The 13,478-nt window shown below is 35.8% G+C and overlaps 1 protein-coding gene across 8 annotated transcripts in view; it reads right to left on the bottom strand.

Annotated features, from left to right (window-relative positions):
• Positions 1-12,102, bottom strand: part of LOC128213054 (band 4.1-like protein 3) — a 55,895-nt gene extending 43,793 nt beyond the window's left edge. For 4 of the 8 annotated variants that reach the window (XM_052918539.1, XM_052918541.1, XM_052918545.1 and 1 more), the window contains exon 1: positions 11,960-12,100. In XM_052918539.1, coding sequence (XP_052774499.1) covers positions 11,960-11,994 — 35 coding nt within the window. In that variant the 5' untranslated portion in view covers positions 11,995-12,100. Of the gene's footprint in view, positions 1-11,959 lie in introns of all 8 variants that reach the window. The other 4 variants (XM_052918550.1, XM_052918551.1, XM_052918544.1 and 1 more) reach the window with 3 other exon arrangements.
• Positions 12,103-13,478: the final 1,376 nt, after the last annotated feature.

Here is a 13,478-nt window from a genome sequence, read left to right as displayed (position 1 = left end):
TTCAAACTCATTTTTCTTCTTCTTTTTTTAAATCTCCCCAAAATATTATAGTAATTTTACACTAAAAACTACGTTGTCAAAAATGTGAAAAAAAAACTTATTACTGTCTTTATAAGTGCATATTTATGAACAAAAAATCATTTTGATAATTTTTAACAGTTTTGCATCGTAATTTTTGTTTGGATTTATTTAAATGGGTTTGAAAATCAGGTATCAGTGCAAGAAATAGTGTTGTACATCTGACCATCATTGTGTGTTGTCAACTTGAGCAAACCGCTAGTTGATGATTCCACGAACTTTGTGCAGTTTTCGAACTTACTGATTTCTTAAACAGTTTAATAAAGAACTCATAGGCGGTGAGGACCAAACAATCTCAACATCAGGGGCGTACATTCAACAAAATGGCAGTGAAATTAAGCATTAGCGCATTTTCCAATGCGTGTAACACTAAGCAACAACTTCTTGATAAGATATAATTCCACGTGGGTGTATACATAATTCCATGTGGGTCTATGTAAAACAAGTATGTTACACCCAGGCTGAGTCGACATTGAGCTATGGTTTATATGATGTAATAACTTGAGTAACTACAGGGATAATGCTAGCGGACATTTAATCTACTATATTTGAGAGTGTTTTCTTCATTCCGTCTACACATTATCTCTCATATCGGAACGGTAACAAATAAAATGATCGTAAACATTCTACAATTATCGCTCGGATAAACTACTACGCTTATCGGCACGCAATTTAATGAACGTTGTCCAGGATAACACGGTACAAAACAGTTGCGTCACCCGCGATGGTGGGTTAGCTTATTTATACTCACACTCGGGCCAGGCATATTCGGCGAGTGCTCCGTTAAGATTGTTAGTCATTTTAGGTTTTTGGAGAATAGTGCACAGACGGAATGTAACCCTGGTTAGAGCTACCCTGGTTCTTTTAACGTGCACCAGTGTAAAGCACTGTCACACGGGATCCCCCTTTTAACGCCCCTCCCGGAAGACGATTAGTATTTTTTAGTGATGCGACGGGGAATCGAACCTACGACCCCTGGATTGATAGTCAAGTGTGTAACCACTAGGCAACGTCACCCGCAAACCACCTTAATGAATTTATACACTTGCACTAGAGCACTCGTGTATAATCTCAATATCTAAGGTCGTGATGCTATAACGCCCGTGCATTATCTCAATAACTCAGGCTGTAGATGCCGCAACTGTAACAACGCTTTTCTTCGTCTCTATTTCCAAAACACTCTAGATTTTTTGGTAAATGAATTCATATAATAAATATCACGGAGTCACATGTAGTAATTTGATTTACATTTATAAAGGCTACTATTTTAACAGCCTCTTAAGAAAGCAGACACTCCCATTAAAAAACTAATTCTATTAGAAACATTAATTGTTTGTACCAGACCAAATTGTATCTAAGGAATTTAATGACTATATGACAAAGGAAGTGGATATTTCAAAAACTCTGTAATAGCTAATTCTGTAATAGCTAATTTATCTTTGTAATTCCTGATTATTAAAACTTGATTTGTGCGTTTGTGTTTACATATTTACTACATTGCATTATTATTTATTAAGTAAAGGCCTTGACTCAAGTGGTCTCAATATATACTATCTGTATCTAGCCCTTGTTTCAGTGCAAAGCAGCTATCTATATACTCACTTTCGTGACCTTTCGTGACCTTGACCTCAATTATTGAAACACAGTCCGTACCGTACTCTGAGCAAACAAGATACCTACATAGTTTAGTTAAATGCTTAACCTTTTATAGCAAAATACACTTTGCATGCTCCCGGAAAGTGGCATATAGTATTCAAACTGTCCGCCCGTTCAATTCAAAACGTTGCCCTCACAATAGCTCGGGAACAGTTTCACTTTTGGCTATCACAAGTCAGCGGTAGCTTGCTTTTAACCAATAGATGATCCTGTTGTTTGAAGGTTTCTAGGTAAAAGGTCAAGGTCAAGATCAATAGTCTAATGAAAACATTGCCGGCACAATAATAAGAGAACGGTTTGGCCTAGTACCATTTAACTTGACATATATGTTCCCTTTGACCGGTAGATGATCCTGTCGCCGTCAACAGTGGTATAAAAACTTGTGCGCACAGCAACGCGAGAACGGAAAACATACGACCATGAAATTCAGTGGTAGTTTGCCATTGATCAGCAAATGTCCCTATTGAAATTGAGTACAGTAGATGAAAGGCAACATTCAACAGTCTTTGGAAAACAAAGTCTGCACACTTACATGAAAACGGTTTTACCTATGTTCATAAATCTTCAGTGGTAGGTTTCCCCGTAAACAGTAAATGACGCCTTTTGTGTTTTTGGTCAGTACAAACACAAAACACCTCAATTGAAATATCTTCCGTATTATTTTGCTGTTTTACAATAGACCTTGCCCCCCTCCCCCATTTTTTAATTTCACAATAATTTCCAATATCGGTATATATAATATAGTCTGTAAAAACAGTCTCTCAATTTTCGTAATGTGACCTTGACACCTTATCCATTGTCGGCTCACTGGAAACACTCCTACGCACAGGGTACAGAAGGTAGAAAATTCAGCTCTCTTTGAGTTTATCAAATAATGCTCACACTGAGCCAATTTCTGACCTCTGTGCGCAAGAGTGGAAAGGTAGGTTGTTGTCTTTCTGGATTTGCCTATATGAACGCAATTCTTAAATTCCGTTAGTTTTCATTACGTTTAGCCTTTCTTTATTCTCAGAAAGAGGGGCTAACAAGTGATGTCGCGGATCTGCATGATTTGGTACATCTTTTGACAGTGTCACTGGAAGACATTTACCGTGTATTTGCGTGTTATTTGTAATAACGTGTTAATGATCTGATCACGTTTTTGTTTTTCATTTGACATCTTTGTTCCGTCAAACAAGTATTCAAAGAGAGCTTTATATATGTTTGAGAGTTTGGGTAATTTTCATGGTTGGAAAGCAGATCCATATTGCTGTGATTACCGTGGGAAAAGCATCCATAACCAATGCATAATTGAGAGGACTTTGAATTTCCAAATATAATCTCCATTGTCTACAGGAAACAATGGGGAGTTTTCCCAAGAGTAAATCAGCAGTGACTGGTGTAAACCTCCTAACGTCAATAATGTATTCTATCTCAACTTGATATATTGCCTTAGTTGCATGCTACTTTACTGTTTTTAATTCCTATTCTTCCAGATAATTGCTTAATTGTGTGACTTCTGGTGTGCCTACATTACTGGCATTAATAGTGCTGAAGGTATGTATAATCAATATGTGATTTGCTCACATGGTGCTAACTTCGTTGGAACTAAGTATCTCTTTCTTCATAACTTAGAAATAGATGATGGATTCAGACGGGAAAACAGATTAGCAATTTTGCTATTCATGAACCAAATATAATTATTAATCTACGATCACCCTCAGTAGGTCTGTGTAATAGATTATTAAATGATAGAGCAGAATCTATATCGTCTTCTCTTGTCAATTTGAAGTTAAATTTACCGTTAATTTCACAAATATGCAACAGTTACTTGCATCTTGCCAAGACGCGTCTTTTTAAGTCTGATAAAAAACAGGACAACCGTTTTTCAAATAGAGCATAGAGTATTCCATTCTAAAATATTCCAAAATAAGTTGTGGCTGTTTTGTATCTATAACGTAGACCTTTAATTGCTTTGGTGAGGAAATTTGTGTATTATCAGGAATGAAAAAAACCCCAGTTCAAATAGACATCCTCATCACTTTTTATTACTTAAGTAGCTACATTGTGTGTTAACAAAAACTGTCGGAAAAAGTAAAATAAGCTTGAAACAAATGATGACAAATTCCACCCAATAAAGGATTCATATTATATACCTAAAACCCCAACTGAAAAATGATGTACCTATACATAATGTTACTGCCTACAGATCCAGAGGTACAGAGGTTGAATCTTGCTGCCGGCGGATTTCTTTTCTATTTGTCTGTGTTATATTCATATCAATGGAGATAATTTCATTTCTAAATGTCTAACATATAAAAAAAAAATTAAACGGAAATGTCAATTTGGGTTTACCTGCTAATGGCGTTAAGGTGAGAATATCTCAAAATCAGACACGAATGTTCTGGCAAAAACAACAACAATAACTTCTAAATGTGTTTTGACTAATGGATAGTATGATGCATGACTTTTAATTCCTCTGAACGCTTAAATACAATTGCTATATGTGTCACGTGTCCATCCGATGCTTAAATGAACCGTTCCAATCGGGTGTCATGGGCGTTCTGCTTTGTTCAACACTGAGTGTTGACTCTTGACATCCATGAGATGCAAAATGCATCAAATTAATTGACGTAAGATTACTGCGCAAAAAATGACTGTTACGTAAGATCAGGCGATGCAGAGGCCTTTTCCAAAGTCACACTCATCATGTGTAAATTGAAGATTGCTATCATTAATGGTGTCGTTCTTAATGAACCTTTCTAGAGGTATCTCAGTGCCCTAACGCAGCACATATATATATATATTATTTAGCATTTGCTACAGTAAAAAAAATTGGTTAACTTCGCGTAATTAGCATGTGTAAAAATACGCCACGTAAAATTGTGGTTTATTCTCTTCTGTTAACATTAATCGTTGTAAAATGATTTTCTGCCTTTTTCTTATTTATATGTTACTCATACTCTACGATTAAATATCATCTAGTATGTTCTTTGTATACTGGCAATGTTCTAATTGAATAATTATGCTATTAAAACTTTGACTTTTCCCGGTTAGAAGATCCCATTACGATCCCGTTACGACGAAAAGCACAAACCGGTCACGTACATTTCCAACAAATTGTATCATTGAGGATTTATGTACAAAACTGGTTATTCGGTGGAACTGAAAAATAGACATTAATACGACCGAGTAAGAACATTAGAAGCGATGTTTAGATATGAAAAGATGAAATAAAAACGCTTTTATGGGATAATGGAACAGACATTTCTGGGACAGAAACAATAGGATGTCTGTTTCTGACGGATTCCATTCAATCAATGACCATTATACAAGACAACAGCCTCGGTTTCATGATTCAGTCTGCAATCAACAGGGTCATATAGATATCTTCACTGTTTGTGTTGCTTAGTAATACAATGTAAATGACGAGCTATTTTACAGTTTTGAAACTTAAAACGCCGAACAGCAGACGACAAAAGCTAGATAGTCAAGAGATAAAGCGAAAAACATAATACATCATTTACACCAGAAATTAAAATTTGTAGTTTGTACTTTTAAAACGGTTTTCCCAACATTCCAACAGATTATATCATTGACTTTTGAGTGTATGCTCTTATTTGTGGACCAATGCGAATTGAGCATTGGTCAAATTTTCGCATGTGTATGTTTTCATAGAACGCTTTTGAATATATGTTGTAAAGGGTTCGAAACATAAACAACGAAACTCTCGTTATTTCTTTTATCACACATAGCTGCCTCTTACAAAAGTTGGGTTGGACTGTCTCTATGGTATCAATATACGTATAACCCTAAATTCACCAACCATAACACAGCATTGGCTTAATCATTCTGTCAAAAAGTATAGATAATTATTTTGTTCGGAAATTTCCAACATGTTTTATAACAATATATAAGTTGTCTTCTGTGCTAGTGCAAATAATTGATCATATGCTGTGATCCAAGATCATTTTTCCCAAAGGCAAATAATTATGCTCAAGGAAACATTCCCGTAAGCGAAATATTCGAGTGCACAAAGTTTGACCGTTTTTTCTTTATAACTCAAGTTTTTTTATCGTTTAAATAATCCTGGTGTATATTTTGAATGATGTGCATGTAAAATCGTTCAAAAAGGCTGATTACTTGATCGCAATAATGGACGACGATATACGTCCTTTAATTATACGTCTCGTACCTTGGCGTTCAGGTAGATGGCTACGTCGTCTGAGAGTTGTTAGGGACCTACAAACATTTATAAAGTAAATAAATGAAAATGTAACGGTGGCGATAAACGATTAACGATATTCTGATTAATTAGTTCGGGTGACGTCTAGAATGTAAATGATGTAAGGAGATAAATTAAACTTTAACTTAAAAGTTTTCATTGACTGAATTTTAACTTTGTAATCCAATCTCATATTTTTCTTTCAAATAACATAATATATTACCATGCATATATAAAAATAAACAATGTATGATATTTAATTAATTCACCTTTTAATACTAGAAGTAATGATTAAAAAACAAATGCATATATTTCTTGTTTGTCTGGACAATATAAAAGAACACAATTTATATATGGTGTTCATGCTACTGGCAAATCATTTGATATGAGCAATAACAAAGCATTTAATGCTATCCTTTGTTGTTCCTATACGTTAAAGTATTTCCGTTCAACAATATGGTTAAAAAGCTTAGGTTTTTTTTTTTTTTTAATTCTAACTGTTCCAATTCATTCTCCAATTTCCTATTTTTTTCAGTACGAGCACTTCATTTTTAAGTTTTAGAATATTCATTTTTATTTCCTGTTCCTTTTGAGGAATTCGTTATACGACTCTGTGTCCCTTGTCTTATTTTTTTGATATCGATGAAGGAACCGTGGACGGCATTTATCAACGATTTATAAACATATATTTTTTCTCAAATTAAGAGAAATGTATACCTTTCCACTGTATGTTAATATTAATCCGGTCATGTATCTAGATGTACCGCAAATGATACCATTTACACCCGCGTATCGCCCCGAATTGGTTATAAAATATTTAAAACATCAAAATATCCAAGTTTCACAACATCAACCATACTTCTCAGACACTCAAAGTATGACCTCTAGTTAAATCCACACTTATCGTGTCTACGTGGAAGTCGTTTTATTAATACGTTTCGCAGTTCCGTTGAAAGTGCCTTATGTCAGTACATAAACAGTATACCAAAAGAAGTGTTTAAAATGACATTTTCAGACTGGATTTCGCGTGTTGAAATGCCAATGGGGATACTTTGAAGGACTGAAATAGACATTTCTGCTAAGACAGAAGCTATAACGGTAACGCACCGCTGTTGCCGCTACTTCTGAAACACTCCTCGTGAGATCGAGTATCTATAACGGTAACGCACCGCTGTTGCCACTACTTCTGAAACACTCCTCGTGAGATCGAGTATCTATAACGGTAACGCACCGCTGTTGCCACTACTTCTGAAACACTCCTCGTGAGATCGAGTATCTATAACGGTAACGCACCGCTGTTGCCGCTACTTCTGAAACACTCCTCGTGAGATCGAGTATCTATAACGGTAACGCACCGCTGTTGCCACTACTTCTGAAACACTCCTCGTGAGATCGAGTATCGAACAAGCGACACTGAAATCATTAGAAACGATGTTTATATCTGTGAAGACGAAATAAAACGCGTTTAATAGGATAATGCAATAGACATTTCAGGGACAGAAACTACAGGATGCCTGTTTCTGACGGATTCCGTTCAATCAATGGCCATCATACAAGATAGCCGGTGGGTTCCATGATTAAATCCGCTACCATCAATGTCCATCGCCTCTCCGGTGCCCGCTGCCATCGTTTTTATCAGTTTCTCTTGTGCTATTTAGAAATAGGGGACGCTATCTTATTATACCGTTTTGAATCTCAACAGAAAACAGTGCACCGATTAAAAGCCAAAGTTAAATCGAAAACATTCATATACATATAACACCTTGTGGTTGTTGTCCTTGTAATGAGCTCGTCAGTTCCGGTAGTACACGAGGACAACGCTTTATGTATGCTAACGATTTGGTTGACATCGAACAGGTATGAACATGCCACCTAGATGAGTATGCAAGCGTTACTGCTGTGCTCCAGCAAGGATTTGAAAAGGGCAGTTTTGGTGCACATTGCACGAGCCTCAATAGGGCACTTGAAAGGGTCAATGCTCATTTTTCATATTGTGTATGTATTGTAACCACATGTACTTGCAATACTAATAGTTTCTGATGCATACCTTAGCTGTTTTCTTCGCGTAAGTGTCAAAATTGACTTGACAATATGTTCAATAAATATCAAATATAGTTCATAATCATCAAAGGCGGCTCTGTCAAACAAAAGGGAACAGTGGGGCATAATTAAAAGGCAGCAGGGTGCCGGGAAAGGGCAGCAGGGCACTCCCCACTGTTATTTAGGCCTAGCTGGAGTTCTGATCATTACAAGTAATCCCATCGGTATTCATATACATTTTATTAACAATGACCGGTAACATTAAATTCGGTCAAAAGAATTAGATGAACTGGATTCATTTGGGTTAAACAGAATACATTATTGACGTTTGGAATTCTAAAAACCAGTCAGTGGCCATAATCCTTCAGAAAACTACTTCATTGTTAGCCTAAGTGAATGAACATCACATCAACCAGGCAAGGACATCTAAATAATTCATGAAAAGCGGGTCATTTGTCCGCTCAATTTACCATATACTAAGAGATTTACATTAATACACCTATGAAGATTTGTTAGTAAATCAAAGTTACAGACTTCAGCTTAATATAAATCCATGCGCGGACAGAACAAATAAACAATTGGAATGGACTGCGCTAACCCATAAGAATACTTTGAACAAACATTTTCAGTTATGAAATGGTAGAAATCACTCTAAATTTCAGTTCAAATGTATTAGAAATAGGTATTTTGAAACTCGAAGACTTTTTGATAAAAGGTTATACCAACAGTTAACGTTTAAAATAGATATAAACTGGACAGCAAATTCATACAAAGCAAACCAACTTGGCAAGAATACCATTTCCGGATACCGTAATAATGCATATCAAATTCTGTCAAAACTTGTCCAAATTCGGGCCAGTGGGGTTCACAAGAAAATCACGCTCTCTAAACTTAAGATTATATTAAGTCTAGGTTATAATACATAAAGTTGCAGCTGCAAAAAGTAAAGAGCGTGAACCATAGCATTTAAAGGAAAGCAAGAACGTTTGATAAGAAAAACCTGGTACAATGATCGTTGTTCAACGGTATACATGGAACTGAAGCTAGGGGCCATGCATTTTGGTACCATGATATGAAAACAGGTATTTACTGTTGCTATTACATGAACATGTCCATCCAAAGGTGACAGAATCATGAATGTAGTGACACACACGATACCATTCTTGTACATTGTCTACATATAATAGTTTCCATGATGATAGGACACTCGGTTGGGTGAATCATTTTAATAAGATCGAGTTTCAAACAAATGGCAATGAAATTCAAAAGATGTTTATGAGTAGACAAAATAAAACCTTATTTTATAGGATAATGCACTAAGGATGTCTGTTTGTGGCGGATTTTGTTTAATCAATGGCCATCATCCACGACATACAGGCGTTCATGATTTAATCAGCAATCATCGCGAGCCTCAGCGTCTTCTTTCCCGCTGTAAGTGCTGTCATTATATTTATCTATGCCTGTGATGTTTAGTAATAACTGACGTTATCTTACCGCGCTTAACCTTAAAGAGACGTCATAGACAAACAGCAGAGGACTCGAGCTTGATAGTGAAGAGATGCCACATTCGGCCATTTTTATCGAAAACAACCTCGGATGTATGCCGGTACATCAGTTGAAATAGTTCGTAATTTTTTTAATTATAAGATTAATTAAATGTAGTATTTTAGAGTTGTATGTATTGATCTAACTAAGTATAAATTGATTCCCAGTGATGTGTACTATTATATAATTACGATTCCCAAGAGTTAAGTTTAACTGCTAGATAAAATTACTATGCGATCTACTTACAGCGGACTTAAACGTTACGCTTTTTGAGTATGTAAACCGTCCAAATACATCCGAGGAGGTTGTTTTCGATAAAAAAAGGCCGAAAAGTACCGAATGAAGATGCAAGGAATAAGTTTGAAGACCTTGCAAAAGTTGTAGTTGATACTTCATAGTTTGATGAAAAACAGCGATATACACAATGTAATACACAAAAATCAAGCATCGAGTAAAGAGAAATATATGCATGGTTTATTATATTAGACATACTGAAAACCTCAGGTTACTCTAAACTGGATAACTAATTGACGTTTGGCCTTCTAACTGGCACTAGTCACTACAAATTTATCTTCATGGAAAGTCTTCATTGTTTACTGTAGGTGAACGAACAGCGCCAACAAGGCAGGGTCATCTAAATAATGCATGGGTTTTCCAACAGTGTGTGCCATATCCTAGCAATTAAACGTTTACCCATTAATGAAGAGCTGTTAGTAAATCAACGCTTCAGTATTTAAAAGTGCATAAGATACATAGGAACAACTCTTTGCGGAATCGCTGTGACAATAGTGTTTAGTAGTTTTTACATATATTCATTAAAGCACCAACTATATTTATTTCAAAATTGAATATATATGAGGCAAAAAGTGAATGCCTAAATGCAGTGAAATGTGTCGCTCCACAGCATTGCTTTAAAAGTTATTTATTTAAAATACCGTATTACTGTACATAAAGCAGCGCTTCGATTTTCTTTTTAACCCCATTGATGCATTGAGCCAAGTTACACTGCTCAAAACACAATGTCCGTGTTGTTTCCTTTGTAATTGCACATGTATGTATGCAACATACTATTTTTTATAGAGTCAGGTCATTTCATAAGACAACAATGTTCACAACCAATGCCAGCATCAGACCAAAATCACACACAGATTAACATAAAGCCAATGATATGTGCACGTTCCAAACGATTTCTTACTACTCGATGAACAGTAAAGGCAAAGGTCAAGCGAATCACCAACCTTACGTAATAATTATGTTTCAAAATTAATACGCTTTGGTTAGCTTAACTTTATTAATAACTTCATATAACAGTAGCAAATTGAATAATCCGGATAATGTCATATTTTGTCTAGTTTGCTCATAAAAGCAATTTCATTGGTCAACAGTAATTATTGGATAAATATTGACCAATCAGTAAATTGTTTTGCTCATTTTAACCAAACCAAATATCAAACCAGTGTTATACAATTTGGTTGCATCAATTCATTTCTTGACCTAAATTTGAATGACCCACATACGTCGTGTTATTTTCCCGTTTTGACTTTCCTATGTTCATGTATGTCGCCAAAAGCGAAAACGAATTATATTTTATCCACAATAGCTGTTTTGGGATGCTCTACACCGACCTGAACCTTTTTAGAACAGAACATTATCACCATTACGATTATGCAATGCCAAAATGTTGCCTCAGAGGTCGATTAGGAACATACTATTAGATGCCACCAACAGAAATACCCTTACTAAGCTTCCCAGAATATTATACTATATTTTGATATTATACATATGTTATCAATATTTCCTTTGATATTCAAGCTTGCTGCTGCATAAAGACTGTTAAAACACAGTTCTTACTTGTCAATGCTATGTTATGAATATCTTTAAACAGCATAGAAGAAAAGGATGACTGTGCTTAACATCGACATCTCATTTACATTCGCTTCTCTATCTAAGAAAATATATAGCATCGATCGACTAGAAAAAGACCGTATTCCTTTGAGAGAGCTTTGTCTGCAATACTCTCCGAGAATATTTAGGAACCTTTAAAATATGACGAAAGTTCAATTACTGCTTTGGCCTTGGTTACGCAATGTCCTCGTCATAACAATCGATTCATGATCCCGAAATTTCAACATGGACATGGTTGGAGCAGTATTTGGGAAAAAAACACACTCAGAATAGAGTATCTGTGTTCTTAACATACATTAAAAACAAAAGAAAAACATCTTTAAAATAATAATTTTAAAGATAGTTGAATTCTGAAAAATAAAATCACATATGGGCGTATACATCCTCATTGTACCATGGATGCATTACTAAGTTCAATAATTGATATTAATATTATGCAATTACCGAAATAATACAGATAATACTTATACAAAAGTCTTGTCGTGCACAATTTTCACTAGAATATATATATCTGCAATAATGTTTACTTACCAGGAAGCTGAGTATCGCTTATTTTGCACCATCATTTTTAGATGTGATGTTGCTAGTAATATTCCACTCTGAAATATTGTACGAAAATATAGCACAAAATAGTTATTGTAAGTGATTAATATCAAACTATCACACTAAATGGATAAACTCGAGGCATTTATCACACGGCAAAATACATGTCTTCCGAACAAATTAATTTCCCTGGCATAAATAACTGGAATCACTTCGACCTGTTGTTATCGATAACACCAAAAACCACAAGTGTTGTTTTTTTGTAGAAACAAGTCACTGTTCGAATCCAGATATCGTTAACTTTCATGACACATTTTCCCTGATGAAATAAAATCTAATTAATGTTCAACACATGCAAGAAGTAAATGTCACTCTAACGGACGTATCCTGACATTCCTATACAGGAACTCGCAGAGACAATCTGACACCATGAAAGTTCCATTGTGCTTTTAACACACTCATAGACCAGAGTGATCCCTCCGTATATACAGCACATCCTCACAAGGTCAATATCTGCATTTCGGCGGGAAATCATCGCATCTCAGCCCCCGCTGCCATCGGCATCAGTATGACAATGGCCCGTGTACCGTTATTTCTTGGTTATTTAAATTCCTCAGAAAATATTCTCAGAGCACAATAGATATTTGCATGCGAGCCAGAGGTCAGATTAATTAACCACGTGTTTAGGCCGTTCCTTTGCTATATCCGTGATGTGTGTCTTATTTGTGCCGATTTTAAAACTAACCATACCAGTCGGAACGCTGGCAACAACCGTGATTGCAAAGTCAGTAAAGACGATATCTCGTAGCAGATGGGCGTGTGCTTAAAAAAAGAAAATACAAAGACATGGATTGTTTACGATTCAGCCACTTTTTGAAAGTCAGGAATACCAAGAAGTTCACAAAGGAACAGCACGAGACTTGAATTAATAAGAGGAGAACTACCAAATTAAATCAATATGTGAAGTCAAATCTGCGGCCTTACTTTGTTTAGCACCAGTCAGAAGATTCAAGACGCTGGCCTAAACTTACAGGCTAACAAGAGGAAGGAAACATTTTTTATGAAGTAATTTTACTTCACAACGATAGCGTGATTACAGGAAATTTGCTCGATTCTGAGCAACAAATATTACACCAGTGGGCTGCTTTGGTCTTGGCGCGCTGTACTGTTGTTTTACGCATCGAAAAGGCTCAATGATTCACATCACATATTGATTTTGACGGAAATCGTCAGAAATACTGGTTTTCATATTAATGAAAGCAGTGGTGGAATCGATTTTCTCATGTACGGCTGAACACTTGGAATTCTGTTTTGCGCCACCACTTGATTGGTGTTTTGCTAAAAGCTGTCTACAACATAACCCGCAGCACGCAATTATAATTCGTTGAAAGAAAAACAACAGCAACAGCCGCAGTGGTTATGTTCCAAGGACACGCGAATGGCTTATCTCCTGCGTGCCACCTTCAGTATAAAATGAAATGCCGGTGTGTTTGTCCGCGGAGTTTAA

The sequence above is a fragment of the Mya arenaria genome, chromosome 13 (assembly GCF_026914265.1).
Source record: "Mya arenaria isolate MELC-2E11 chromosome 13, ASM2691426v1".
Classification (NCBI taxonomy): domain Eukaryota; kingdom Metazoa; phylum Mollusca; class Bivalvia; order Myida; family Myidae; genus Mya; species Mya arenaria.
This window is presented reverse-complemented; position numbering and strand designations above follow the sequence as displayed.